The following is a 15,633-nucleotide window of genomic DNA, read 5'->3' as shown; positions in this document are numbered from 1 at the left end:
GAGAATGGAGCTCCATGCATGTGTTTAAAGTGTCGTCCTAGATTAGTGATGACAATAGCGAATTAGAGATGAAACTTTCCGCTTACACAGTACTTTTGCTAAGAATATACTTCCTTTAAAAAAAAAAAACCATGTTCTGGGACAACACTTTACGTGCATGCATTAAACCATGTCCACCCAGAGCAAGGCTCATATATAATCAGAGTTTTAAAGCTGAAGAAAATACTGGAAATTTCAAATAAATTAATATAAATATGGTCAACATGTGTGGAAACATCTGCATCTCTTCACAGAGGAGGATGAGGATAGTTCCAGCAAGGCGCCCAAGTCTGCTGACACTCAGCGCTCAGCCAAGACCCTGAAGGAACGGGCAGCAGCAAGGCAGTCTGCTAAAATGGAGAAGTCTCGGCAGTAAGTTACCTCAAGAATGTGAGTTTTGTTAGTTGTCACCATAGAGGACAATTGGGATTTCCTCTGGGTACTCTGACCCCCCCCCCCCCCCCCCTCCCACAGCACAAGGCCATTCCAAACTTAAATATCTGTCAGTAAATACTACCTACCTAGTAACTAGAAATGGTTACTGTGATACTTGAATATTCATCCCGACTTTCATTTTCTGTCCATAAAGTTAATAAGTTAATACTTTAAGTAAAAACCTTTTTGATGTGACCATCTTGTGTTTACAAAAATATGCTGTCATGGCTATGTGTGGCAAAGGTATAATTTTATAAAAAATTTTTTATATATACGTACAATTTTCAATTTGAAAGTGGCTAAGTTATGGTCTGTTTCTTAAAGGGACATCACAGTGTCACGTGCCTCTAAGGTGACCACATTGACGACCATCAGCAAGATAGAAACAGACAGATCTTCAGTGGTAAGTTACAGATAATACCTATGGTTGAGATAATTAAGACCTAGTTTTTGGAAATCTGGTCTAAACCCTTTCCCAATCAGAAGCAAAGTGACAATGGTTATGTGCAAACAGCATAAAGCCAAAACAGCCTGCAAGCAACTCACAGTCTGCTTAGGTTTTATGCTTTTTGCTGCTCATCTAAGGGTTGGAAATGAAGCCTTAAGAACTTGAATCTAGTGAGAAAGGTCTCTATTTAGATTAAACTTTCTAAGGGACTACAAATGCATCAAAATACATATCTAAGTGGTAATGAGTTAAAGCATATATGTAAAGTGTTGTCCAAGGTTAGCCTGTGCAGTCTTATTTTTACCTTCACGTTTATCTAATTTTTAACTTAAAATAATTCAGCAAGTCCAAATTGTTTTGTTTAACCTAAATAAAGAGTTCTGCTTAACATCAGTACAGCATGATACAAGCCTTTGATACTTAAATGGATTTCATCTATGAACATTCTCACCACTATCACATTACCAGACCTTATTTTGACCTTGAAATTGACTTTCATTTGGATGATTAAATGGTATTTATTGTTTAAAAGAAGTTCTATGAAAATCCAGTTAAGACTGAGTCGTCCCTTATACACCTGTGTGGACTGAAGAGGCTAATCTAGAATGAAACTATGCACATGCATTAAGCCCCATTTTCCCAAAGTGAGGCTCAATCAATGGTACTTTCTGACCCGTTGATGCATGGTTACCACGGTGATTTCAGCAGAGTGAGGCTGGTGAGGCCCCGTTGACCCCCCAGGACCGATTGGAGCAGGTCTGGAACAACCTTGAGATGCCAGACAGCCTCAAGCTTGACATGGCCATCAAATACAGCTGCAACGAGTTCTTCAGTAAACTTGCAGAGGTAAGAACGACTGACACTGTCTTCCATGCTAACACTTGCTTTTCTGAGCTTGCAGTTATAATGTCCTCCATGGAAGATGATGGTTTACTCAGGCTGGCTTATGTCAGTCGATCTATTTGTTGTTTGGTATTTTTGTTTGTAGAAAATATTTGGGTTTCCTGTTTCTCTGCCCCACATTTTGTATCTGATATTCACCAAACTTTATATGTTTAAGGGCGTAATTTGGTATACAAATTATTAATTGTCCCCTACCGGTTTCACCGGTTTTTGCTCTGTGAGTCTGTCTGTCACACTTTTCTGGATCCTACGATTACTTTAAAAGTTCTTCATATTTTTTCATGAAACTTGAAACATGGATAGATGGCAATATGGACATTATGCACGTCATTTCATTTTGTTCCTAGGTAAAAAATCTCGTTGCTATGGCAACAAATAGACTAGAAATACTGCTGAAAATGGTAGTTTTCTGGATCCTGCGATAACTTTAAAAGTTCTTCTTTTTTTTCATGAAACTTGAAACATGGATAGATGGCAATATGGACATTATGCATGTCATTTCATTTTGTTCCTACGTCAAAAATTCTGATTGCTATGGAAACAAATATAAAAAAATTCTGACAATGGTGGAATTTCTGACAATGGTGGAGGCGGTAGGGAACATATATTGCTTGGCAATAGTCTTGTTCTTAGATGTAATGCTTCTAAAAATGAAATAATTGTCCTTTGTCGAATGATTAATTAACTATACTGGTCTAAATTATTTATTTCCAACTCTTTGCTCATGTGCTCTGCTCTGTCTATTTGTCTCCCCTGTGCAGGCGATTGAACGCTGGGAGAAGGTGACTCAAATGATCCTCCGTAGGGAAGAGCTTCTTGTGAAACTCGAGAAGTTTGAACGCACCGCTTCAGATCCCAACAGATTCTTTGAAAAAGGTACACCGAGATCAAAGCACTGAGCAGTCTGAGAAAACCTGTGCAGGGACAACACTTTATGCTTAAACTTTATTTTTGCTAATGAGACAGTTTCTTCAGACTAAAAATACCATAAAAGTGGAAAGTGTCATCCCTGATAAGCCTGTGCAGTCTACACAGGCTAATCCGAGATGCCACTTTAGGCAAATGCATTAAACCTCGTTTTCCCAAAATGAGGCATATTGTTTCTCAGATTTTTTAAGCAGTTACAACTGTTTCACAGCCGACCCTTGGCTTGGATATAAGGCCCTTATTTTCTAAAATATTCTAATATCTGTATCAAAAGGGTTAGCTTAAACTCACTGTTTCATAGTGAGATGATGATCATGCAAACATTTCATTTTAAATAAAGTATGAGTTTAAGATGAAAATTATTCATAAATAAATTACTTGCTATCAAAACCATGAACCTGAAACAGTAGAAATGAATCTATGAAATACGCGCTTAAGCCAATTTTTTTTACAGACTTCAAGTTTTTTTTTAAGAAATAGGGTCTAGGCTAAACAACTACAAGTCCTCAATCTCAAACTCAGTCTCAAATAAAAAGATTGAACAATGAGAAGAAATGTTAAATTGAAGCTTTCATTTTGTTACATATTGAACGCAGATTAAGTTTAGTATAATAATAATAGCACATGAACCTTTTGCTGTTCAATTGACTTAAATTTGTTCAGAAAGTTCTCTGTGTCAAAATCTATTTTGAAAGTGCAAGGCAAAAGTGATATTTTTACAACTAAACCAGTTAATATCAGAAATAAAAACATGATTTAAACAAACTATATTTTAATATTAGTAAAGCATATTCATAAAAATTATTTATTCTATTTGTACTCATGCATATTCTGTTACTGAAGATATGAATAAAAATTTGTTTATACTTGTCACAGCTATTTCTATTAAAATGAAAAAAAACTACATGTCAAGCGTTCATATTTCAGGCCAGAAGCGAAGTTCAGTTCAAAGATTAAAAGAAGCACAGCAACGAAGCTACATTTATAAGGTCAAAACAAGATTCTTTTTAGAAACCATTGTAATAATAACTTAAGCAAAATGTAGCCAAATTATTTTATATGATGCTTTAACTTATAAATCCATTTGTCTCAATTGGTTTTCCTCATAAAGCATAAAATCTGCCTTATATGAAAAAACTTTAGTTTGGTTAGTTTCTATCAAAGGGGTTCTGAGAAAATGGTTTTTGTATAGTAAAAGCTTATGTAAATTTAAAGCTAAATACATGTACATCTTTCACAGTGGTCGTGCAGTGTGTATGCATGCTAACGTCTGTGTTTCTGCTGAAAGGGTTTGTAAAAGTTCCTACTAAAATTGATGAATGGCCCTTTCTGATGGGTTAGGACCTGTCTGAAAATATTTTTCATGGGACTGTTAAAATCCTGCATGAAGATATTAAAACTTTTAGAATATTAAGCATTCCAAATTTTACAACTTTAAACCTAATTGTAAAAGAAACAAAGTATATTTCTGGATCATAATCCAGACTTGCACATTACTCATGTTTACATGTTGACATTTCAGAGGATAGATGCTATAGATACTGACATTAAACAGGAGCTGGATTTCATCAGGAAGAACTTTAAGGATGTTATAACATACAAGGTACAGTGGCAGCTTTAACTTTCCTATGAGCCAGTTGCGGGAAAACTGGGCTTAATGCATATGCATATAGTTAGGTCCCAGATAAGCCTGTGCATTCCGCTTTAAGCCCCTTTTTCCAAGAGTGAGGCTTAAATCTATACCTATTGTTAGTGTTCTTGTACTTCCAGACATTGAAATTAGGAAGAAGTGCATCCTGTATCAGTTAGTATTATCAATAGATGTATATTACTTTGCAAATTAAGTAATTGCATTTATTATCTGATTTCTGTTCATGGAGTACTTAATACAGTATGGCACATAGTTGAATTCAAATATAAAAAAAACAACTTCATATTGAAAATACGTTAAAACAAATGTGTGCTTCTGCAAGTATGCTGGGTACTACCATATATCCTGTCATTAACAATTACAATTGTCTAAATATGTTATTTGGTTTTAAATACTACTTATTCTTATCCATTTACCATCTCCAATTATGGAAAATTTGGTTAAAAAAAAGAGTATCTTTGCCACCATACAAATGTTGAAAAAATGCAAAATAATGTCACATGACTAGAAATAAATTTACAACAACTTTACGGGTAAATAAACTGTGATGCAATTGCAGTGGTATAATGGGCTTTGTAAACCGTCTTGCGACCCTAAGTACTGGGATTTGTCTCAAGAGTGTCTTTATAAGCCAATGGCTTTCGAAGCAATCCGGCAAAAATAAAAAGGTTTAAACTATGCAACAGTGTTGGTACCAGAAAACCCAATTGATATGCATTATGCAAAAATGAGTCTTATTTCATATGTTATCAGCTTAGTTCCAGACCAGTCTGGGCATGCGCGCAGTCTGGTCAGGAGCAACGCTGTCCGCTGTTAAGTCACAGAAGATTTTGTGACCTCATAGCCGTTCAACCTAGCTCTAGACCAAACAGCGCAGATGCCCAGGCTGGTCTGAAGCTATGCAGGCCCCATCTGTCATAAAACCCATGTTTGCCTGACGCCACTGAATCGGAATGTCATAGCTTAGTTATCCTAATGGCCCATGATTCTGCCACAGGGTCGCCCGTACCAAGACAAGATGAAGTGGGACCGTATAGAGATGCTGCACTGGCTTACAGAGGAGCGCAAGCAGAATGCCCTCCAGTACGAGGCCATCTTGAAGCAGGTGCCACTCAAGCCTGCACAGCTCGAGCCAATACCCATGGCCTTGCCTGCTCCACAGAAAGTCATGTAGATTCAGGGGCTTGTATTCACAAAGCTTGGCAGGACACTAGTTGTTAAAAGTTCATTAGGAAAATTGTATGGTTATTTGAGAGCAAATTGAATTTGTTATATAAAATCCAATGCTTTCTGGTTACAAAATGATAAAATATAAGCAATGTTAACAATAAGAACATGTTTTAGATATTTTAATGTTCAAAGTTTTATACGAAAATAAGCCAGAAAATTTAGGTATGAGTTTAAGGATTATCCGTAAAATTTCCCCCAGGGACTTTGTGAATACTGAAGCAGGTCTTTTACTTACCTACTTACACATTTATTGGACTTAGCGCTGTGTACTGCACACAATTGATTTTTTTAACCAGTGGAACTTTATTAATTGATGAGAATATTTGTTTGTTGGAATATATTTAATGATTCAAAAATACTTCTATGGATGACTTCAAACTGATATTAATTATTAAGTGAGAAATTTCTAATGAATGCCAGAGGAATTTGATGTCTGATATGAGCCCCACTCTGGCACATGGGGCAGTCAACGCAGGCTAATCAGGGATGACATGTGCCATCCGCACTGGATTTTCATTTACAAGCAACCTATTTTAACTCTTTCAGTGCGGGAACCGAATTTTGAAGGCCTTTGCAAACAGTTTGGATCCAGATGAGACGCCACAGAACGTGGCGTCTCATCTGGATCCAAACTGTTTGCTATTCTGACAGTATTCTTTGAAAAAATCGAAGAAAATGCTAATTTTAGAAATTTAGCAGACTATATTTTAGCAGACGACAAATTTCCCAGCATGCAAAGGGTTAAAAAAAAAAATCTGTAAATACAGAAAGTGTCATCCATGATTAGCCTGTGTGTAACACTCAGGCTAAATCTGGGACAACACATAACGCAATTGCATTAAGACCATGTTTCCAGCGCAAGGCTCATAAAAGTAGCTTTGTGCCCTTGTAACTTGGTAGTGATCTGACAGATATTGAAACTTTTACCTTAGGTTCAAGTTTCTATATTGAGAATTTGTTTTTGTAAGTGTTGTTTTTGTTTTATTTGTATTTTTATGGCATTTTCAAATGATCATATGTTGAAGTATGTTTTGTGGTGTGCTTTATTTTCATCTTCAATAAAAATGAACCCAATACTGATAATTTTGGAATGAAAAGAAACTGTCATTATGTGATATTGTCCTTTTGTAAGTCTCTGTGATAACCATGTGATACAAAACTTCCGTCCATGCTTTTAATATTGACTTGATTTTATTATTCACCTGCAACATTTTGCTGCATTTTTAAATGCTGAATGACATTAGATGATTGCTAAACAAGGAATATTTGCTGCGACCAACTTTGGCTGATTTGTGCCCTTTGTCATTTCTAATGTGGAATATATAGTGAATGTGTCTGTGCCCAAACATAATACTGTTAGGGCATCAGTGCCTGTGACACATTTCTTGTTTTTGCTAGTGACATATCAGTGTGCTCCAATTTAATTTATCAATAGTTTTCTCACATTATACATGTAACTGCTGACTAATTTATTTCAAAATAGTTTCATTATAAAGGGCTTTTTGTGATATGTTTTGCTTTATTAAGAAGAATAAAGAACTAATTTGTGAACTAGTTTATTTCTGTTTAATTGCAGAATAAGTTGTTCCCAAGTGTGATGATTTCTACTATTGTTTTGCATGTTTATTAAAATTATTGTGCTAAACGCTGAGAAAATGCATCCATGCTTCGTGCTTGGCAACGGTTCCTACACTTGTAACAACGACTGTCAAATGTGTGATAGCGATTCATTTACATGATACACCTACAAAATACTATGCTTTACTATGCTAGTCTTCACTGATTGTTCCACGTGTGTCGGTATCATAGATCTGACAGGACAATTCTGTCAAGAGCGCATGAATTAATTGGGTGGTTTATGAACTACATGAAGTATTCAACTGAAGCAATGAGATTTTTATGGACTGTTATTTTTGGGAAAATCCCATTGGAAAAAAAGACCTGGATAACTTTTATTTTTTATGCAGACCACATTTCTGTTAAAATTTATAACATATGAAACGATATACAAAATCATTAAACGTTTATTCAATATGCACCAATGCATCAAACATCAACACTAATCATAACTACTAATCCGAATAGTGGCATATTTGTATAATAAACACTTACATAATACTGTTTACTTGAAGTACTCCATCAACTCCCTTTAAAAGTGTAATAAATGTGCTTGACTTGTGCTACCCAAGAGGAAGTGAGGGTTGTCGTTTGCAGCGGCTATGTTGAATTGGACCTGGCCGCCTCAAAACGTCTGACTATGTGCTGGATTTGGGCAAATGCGCGTCTCATTTACGCAACGTACAAGTCATCACGCAAAAGGAAGTCTTTGCTGTCCATTCCAACGATACTATGTATCTATATTTACCACAAATACTTGAAAGTTGGGAGATTTTCAGACTCAAATGATGCTATCCTGTAGTAAACTTTACTATTTGATTGTGTTCTTTCTATGTCATGCATATAAAAAAGAAATTAAAAACTGAATTTAAATATTTGTCATATGTGCCTTTATATCCACTACCAATGTGTGGTGTTTGGAGACGAATTTACATTGCCCAGTCATTGAAGAATTCACACTTTAACGCCGTCAGATATAACATTTTCAAAAACATGCGAATTTGATAGACAAATGACGAACAAGCTATCCTTTGTATTGTACTATGTGTATACATTTATTAAAGTAATCTTATATATAAGACTTGGAGAAAAGAATTCAACAAACACTTGGCAACTAGAACTGTTTCCACTTCCCAAATAAACATGTGTATACTGTTTTTTTTTAATATTCAAAATTTAGTCTCATAATAGTACGTCATTTCTTCATTTGTGTTATCTCATTAATTTACTATTCTAAGAGGAACTCTCCGCTTCAAGATCGAACGTTAATTGTGTCATAGGTATTAACGACGGTATGATTTTATATGTGTTTGCTACTCCGAAACAACAACCCAACAAACCATCAAATCACCTTGCAGCGTCTTTTGTTTGTTGTTACTGTATTTTAACGCGCAAGTATCACGGTGCCTATACCACGTTACTTTTTAAGATCTGTGTTGGAAGAATAAAGCGCGACTCAGATAACATTTTTAAGGATGTCTTTTAAATATTTTACGATTTTTAATGGGATAAAGTGGAGAGCCCGCTTATTCGTGAGAGCTTTCTATAGGTATCATGATTTTTGTAAACAAATAAGTATTTTTTTAGTAAAGTACAAACTCGCGTTTGTAATACGAGGTCACCACACTGATCCGAAATTTTTCTAACCGTTCAAACGCGCGGTTGCACTTTACTGAAAAAATACTTATTTGTTTATTCTCCCAACACAGATCTTAAAAAGTCATGTGGTATAGGCACCGTGGTATCGTGCAATAGTCGACCGTCGACTTTAATCCATCGAGCACGACACACGATCATCAACGCGACGCACGATATTGAACAACGACTGTCGACCATATTAAAGTATTACGCATAAATTTCGTGCAAATGTCGACCTAAATAGCATACGGTGTGTCAATTACAATACGCATGACCATCGTCAACGACGCACGATGCTTCTAAGAAATGTCCAAGTTTGTGTATGTGTACACATTACAAAGTACAGTAACTGTACTGTGTTTGTCAAAAAAATATAGTTTCAATAATCGAATGTTGGGAAAGGGCGAGTACAGTTTTTGTCAATTTTGAACGACATATAGCAATGTTGTAGAAGTGTTGTATACATATTTTTGTAACACATACAATAACGTTAGCAAATGCAAGCACTCTTTGTAACAAATATAAAGAAAGGCATGAAGCTCGAATAAGGAACGGACTGGCGCATAGGTATTCGGCGTTATATCCTGTGCAAAAACGTTGGTGCAACACTGAAGTTGACGTTATAACTGACGTCAAGAAAACGTCTCTGACATTTCGGAACAAACGTTTGCATATTATGAAACGGCAACCGCTCTAAAGGGAACACGAAAGCCTTTTGATACAGATACAAGTAATATTTCCAATCAACGTCGAAAATGTGAGTTGAGCTCACCGAAATGAAATATATATATATATGGCCAATTAAATTTGTTATGGTGATTGGAGGAATAAATTATCCACTGCAAATCGTTTGGTGCGCTAAGATTGTAACCAGGAATATTTCCAAGTATTTCTTAGGCTCGGTGTTTCTCGGAACCATTCATCATGACGTCAATTTCATCGTCCCATGGTATCACACCTCCGTGTTAATACGCGCCCAGAAGAGATCCTCCGTAGAGAAAATACGTCAGCCCATTTTCTGTACATGCATGTAGGAACGTGTCAAATAATTTCAAAATTGTTTGCAATTCTGAGCCATTCATGTTTTGTACATACATGTACAACTGTAGAACGTTTGATATATCTATAGTAACCACTGAGGTTGTTTGCCTGTAGATATCACATAAGGCCTGCGAACTAGTTGCACCGTTTGTAAGCAGTGATATTATTTCCATGTGTCTTTCCGCACTAGAGTTTTTATTCTGATAATGAAGCAAAATTCCAGAATTCGTGGACAAAACAGAATATGGATAGGTCGACCGGGACACAGAGATGCAAAGAAAATGGCCATGATAGCCCATCACGTGTTGAGGTTCTCTTAGTCCGAAGTTGTAATGTTTGTCTTTTTAGATCGAAGCTGTGCCATTATGTTATGTTGTGATTCCAAAAGTCCGGTTATTTTCGAGATTGTCTAAAATCAAGAAGACATTGTAAGCGACAAAATACAGTTAAAAGTTAATATGCTAATACATATGCTAAGGTGCATATTACATATATGTTTATGGTGTGTGACAAATACTTCACTAAATTTTTATATTTCTGAAGTCATCAATAGTATTAGTATGATGCATGAAATATTCAATTGAATATAACGTACTTTTTTTAAAATTTCAGTTATTTTTTCCAATTAATTATATCGTGTTATCTATAATAAAAAGAACTAAAAGAGAATAAACATACAATTTCATTACAATTAATACATTTTTTAAATAACTTATTGTGTTCAAAAGGTGAAATAGAGGGGAATCATGACTGAGTTGGCAACTGGGAATAGGGGGGAGGGGGTCTCTAGCCTATACAGATATCGATGGGCACATCGCCCTTCCTTTTCACATTCCAAATGGCGCGGTACAGATTGCCAATGTATATTAGGGTATAGTGTCACGCGTTCGGAAAGAGTAATTTTAGTATTGGGAATAACACCAGCATGCGAGTGTTTTACGAATGTTTATCAGTATGTATATTTACAAAATAATATAGTTATATCACAATAATTCCACGTAAACTGCGCAATGTTGAAGCACGGACTCTAGATGATATACGCTCCGTGGTTGAAGCGATAATGTTATATGTACTGAATAGTACTGTGCAGTGTGGATATACAGAAAATTGGTGATGACAAGCAGACAGAAGCAGACAGCTGATACAGGAAATGTTATTTATAACCTCGTGTTGGGTATTTTCGACGATGTAAAGCTTCTATTGACTAATGTTCAAAAAATGCTAAAATGCTTACAGAAACATATAATATCATAATAACATATATATCAGTAATTCAAAACATATGTATTACCAACAAAAGTTTACGAAAATAAAATATGTTGACATGACTGTTAAAGTTTGTTTACTTTTGAACAAAATGGAAGTCACTAACTGTTTTCAAAATAAGGTAACAACCCCTCTCCGAATTCAGTAGAACAATTGTGTAATTTAATTGGAATTGGAATATCGATATAATTTGAAAATTGTGTAGTGTAATGTTCATATTGTCCATTTTCATATTGCTCTTATTCAATCATTATTATCTTGAGGTGAAGAAAGGATCTATCAAACCTAAAATGGTTGTTCAAACATGTCAAGTGCACTGATTTATTATAATTGTCACATGTCATATCGTATGAAAGTTCACATGTGATTTATATGCCAATAGATTTTAATTTCATGTTTACCTAATTTTCGGATGAACAGTATACTATATACTAGTATTCTACAAAAATCGTCACGTGGCTATTCAGAGATGTTCTGTGTGTAAAACCGACGTAATGACAATTTGTGAATTCAGTCTAAAAATATGTAAGTGTTAAATGATAATTTTGACAAAAAATCTATAATTACACTTGACAGATCTTTGCTAGGACTATTTAGATATTAGTTGAAACCAACACAATTGTGTATGTATTGATTTTGATTATTTATTTGTATGAATGAAAACAACACTTGATTAAGTCATTATTTAATGAATTGTGTGTATAAAAAAAACTTATGCCTGTCACAGCATGTGCAATTAAGGTTTTTATACCGAACAAAAGCTTGATAATCGAAAATACCCTTCTGCAAAAATACTATATCTGGTTCCTTATACATGTATGTATCTGGTTCCTTATACATGTATGTATATAAAATAACTGGTTATTTGTAAGGCGATGTTCTTTCTGTCACTACAAAAACGACAATACTAGACATAAAAAAATCATTTGGTACTATTGGTGTTCAAGCCGTCGGCATGCTTTTACCTATCCAGTTCTGTCTCAAGTGTCATCAATCAGACTTCTTCGACGAATACTTTGCAGCTTATTTTAGAATTTAGAATAGTCTTGATATTTTTTGTTCTAGTAAATACTCAGATTTTTTAATTGTTTAAAATCTTCTTTATTTATTTTTAATACTTTTTTCAAATAAATACACGTTTCTTTTAGCAAAAAAGTTTACATTTTATTGCAAAAATGGACTAATTGTGATTTAAGTGTAGTTTTATCCTTTTTTTTAAATTTCTTTTTATTATATATAATACTGGCAACGAAGCTGCAGACAAGCTTGCCAAGGAGGGATCAGAGAAGGAGCAGCCCCAACCCCCAATATCATACCATGAGGCAAAAATCTTACTCAAGAACAAATTCACCACAGAATGGAATGATGGAAAAATGATGGATACCAACCCCAGAAAGACAGCATCGACAAACTCAACAGACACGGTCAAACCATCATCTTCAGGCTCAGAACTGGACACTGTAGTCTTCAAAAGCACATGAATAGACTTGGACTTGCTGAAACAGCTTCATGTCAGTGCGGAGCCGAAGAACAAACGCCCTTCCAAATACTACAGAGCTGCCCCAACATGGAAGAGGCCCGCCAAACATATTGGCAAACAGAAACAACCCTTCAAACCAAACTGTGGGGCAGTCCAGACAACCTACGACAAACAGTGCAGTTCATCACTGCATCACAACTGCAAGTATAACGGCCATAAGAAGATGGAACGCATAAGTAAGTAAGTAATAGATAATACGGTGTTTTAAATAACAAAAAAAGAAATTAAAAAAAGTACTTTATATTCAATTTTATATTTCATGCATCTTAGTAATATTATAATATTATTTCAGAAGTGTTAAATTTTAGTGAAGCATTTGTTACAAAACATTTACATAAATGAAATATTTACATTAGCACATGTATTACCATATTAACTTTTGACTGTATTTTATCGCTTTAAATGACGCTTTAAACAATGTCTTCTTAATTTTAGACAGTCTCGGACGTGGTTTCACCTGTCTGTGATTTATTTGTGATTTACCCGTGATTTAATAGTTGTGATAATAGCTTTATCATCAAATCTCAGTCATACTTAACATTTGAATCTTATCTGTTTATACCATGATGTTTACGTGTTGTGTTTCTTTATTTTTATTGGATTTTAATTTTTTATCAGTGCTACAATTATATTATAGCAATAGTTATTTAGATTGTGATTTACATGTGATTTAATGATGCCATTTAATATTGTTTCATTAATATTTTTATTATACAACATGCACTGCGTAGTGTTCATTTCTGAAACAAAATGAATGAAAACAAAAAAAATCGGTTAAAAATGTATGCAAAATCCATGTAATTGGTTCTCACAAAGAGTGAGCAAATCTTCGTTGTTCTTTAACTGCATGGATCAAATCACACGAAAAAAAGCAAGTCAAATGAGCTTTTGTGTTATATTAAACATTGATTTTATCCCAAATTTCTTAATTATCTCTGTCACATGATATATAAAAGGAATTATTATCTTTTGTCATTGGCAGTTGAAATATTTTATAGTTTTGGAACATTTTAAGAGTTATACAAACAACGTTTGACCCAAAGGATGGTCAAAGTTTTAAGTAATTATTTGCAAGAAATTGTGATCGGATTTACAAAAGCGACAAGAAACACATAACATTAACATTTATTTGACTGAAGTAAATATTCAGAACTTCCATAACATTAAATACTGGCCAAATTAAAACACACATTATGCACATGAATAAATATATATTTAAATGTCTGTTTTATCTCAAGTCAATCTACTTGATTGTAATCCCTCTAAAACAAGGAATTCTACAGACAAAGGGTATCTGATTAAATTTCTTTCATGTCGAGTCCCAGTCTATAAGTAGGTGACAACTTGCTCTCGCTTCTTCTCGCACTATCCCATCGTACTCCTAATGTTCACCTAGCTAGCAACAGCATTTCGACAGGGACTGTGTGATGAGTACACATTATGTGTGTTTTTGTATTCATATTTCACTTCATTGAATATTTCATCTTTGGTTTTGATCCAAGATTATTATACATCCACGTTGGACATTCGTGTTGCTGCCGTCTCGTCTGGGTACGCTTGCTTCGCTTTCCGAGTTTGAGTGTTGGTTTTTGGTCTCATGATTCCTACAAAGGAAAAATAAATATTGTAAGAAAACAATACAATAAAGTTCTTATTTTACATGTAGTTCAAATATGAATGTGTTAACAATATTCATTTTTCTTTTGTTTTATTAAATGTTTTATCTTTTTTATGTACATCACAAAAAATATAGGTTGGTCGGCATATTTTAATTTGACACTTTTGCGATTATTCCAAATATATAGTCAACATGTTTTCTGTAAATTAAAACAACTTGGGAAAAGGCAGTGTAGTATATCGTCATAAAGTGACTATAAACTATAAAACTATAAAAGGCATATTTTGACCGCACAAATATGTTCCATATGAATGCATACTTGTTTATACGTTTTAACAAAAACTGTTCTCGGTATTATAAATATTAAATTCATGACCCTTCATCCCTGATGGACGAAGAGTCTTAGTTCTGGTAACATCATGTCTGAATTTCGATTCAGTTGTAATTTATAAGTGCAGATTGTGTTCATTTGTTCTGTTTAAAAATCTTAAACACGTTACTTTATATACATTATACATGGTTGAACGCACACAGGACAGGGTACAGAATCTCACAAGACAATAAATAGACACGAACTATTCAAGGGACACACAGATTTCATTAAATGATAAACATTTTGTATATTATTTGACAACATAGAAGTTACCAATTCTACACTTATAAATACTAGTCGTTCTAGCCGAATATCGACTTGTCGTGATTGCCTTGAATTTCGTTGCTTGTCGTGTTAGCCAAATTGTTGGTGTTCATTTAGAAATGTCATTAAATGGTGTTTTAAGATATTTTTCGCTTGTCGTGCTTGTGTGCATTGTAAAGAAAAAACTAGGAATTTGCCTCGAATGATAGACTAAACTACGTATCTAGTGGCAAATTGTCTCGAGCGAAGCATGGATGCATTTCCCAGCGTTAATCACAATAAATTAAATAAACAAAAATAAACTAGTAATCAAATTAGTTCTTTATTCTTGTTATAAAGCAAACATATCACAAAAAGCCCTTATTAATGCAAACTTTATGGAATAAATTATAAGTCAACAGTTATAATGTGAGAAGACACAACTGATAAATTAAATTTTTGCACATTGATATGTTATTAGCAAAAACAAGAAATGTGTCACAGACACTGATGCCCCCACAATAAATTTTTGCGCACGGACACAATCTTTTCTATATATTCCACATAAGAAATAAAGAAAAAGGGCACACTTCAGCCAAAGTTGTCCGCAGCAAATATTCCCTTTTAACAATCATCTTAACATTAAGGTCATTTAGCAGTTAAA

General features: G+C 34.4%; 1 protein-coding gene across 1 annotated transcript in view; it reads left to right on the top strand.

Annotated features, from left to right (window-relative positions):
- The window catches only part of LOC127876328 (coiled-coil domain-containing protein 87-like), a 38,025-nt gene extending 30,841 nt beyond the window's left edge, over positions 1-7,184 (top strand). The window contains exons 18-24 of the mRNA XM_052421438.1: positions 294-411; positions 799-877; positions 1,628-1,768; positions 2,587-2,701; positions 3,680-3,741; positions 4,275-4,355; positions 5,401-7,184. Coding sequence (XP_052277398.1) covers positions 294-411; positions 799-877; positions 1,628-1,768; positions 2,587-2,701; positions 3,680-3,741; positions 4,275-4,355; positions 5,401-5,577 — 773 coding nt within the window. The 3' untranslated portion in view covers positions 5,578-7,184. The remainder of the gene's footprint in view (positions 1-293; positions 412-798; positions 878-1,627; positions 1,769-2,586; positions 2,702-3,679; positions 3,742-4,274; positions 4,356-5,400) is intronic.
- Positions 7,185-15,633: the final 8,449 nt, after the last annotated feature.

The sequence above is a fragment of the Dreissena polymorpha genome, chromosome 4, assembly GCF_020536995.1.
Source record: "Dreissena polymorpha isolate Duluth1 chromosome 4, UMN_Dpol_1.0, whole genome shotgun sequence".
NCBI classification, from domain to species: domain Eukaryota; kingdom Metazoa; phylum Mollusca; class Bivalvia; order Myida; family Dreissenidae; genus Dreissena; species Dreissena polymorpha.
This window is presented reverse-complemented; position numbering and strand designations above follow the sequence as displayed.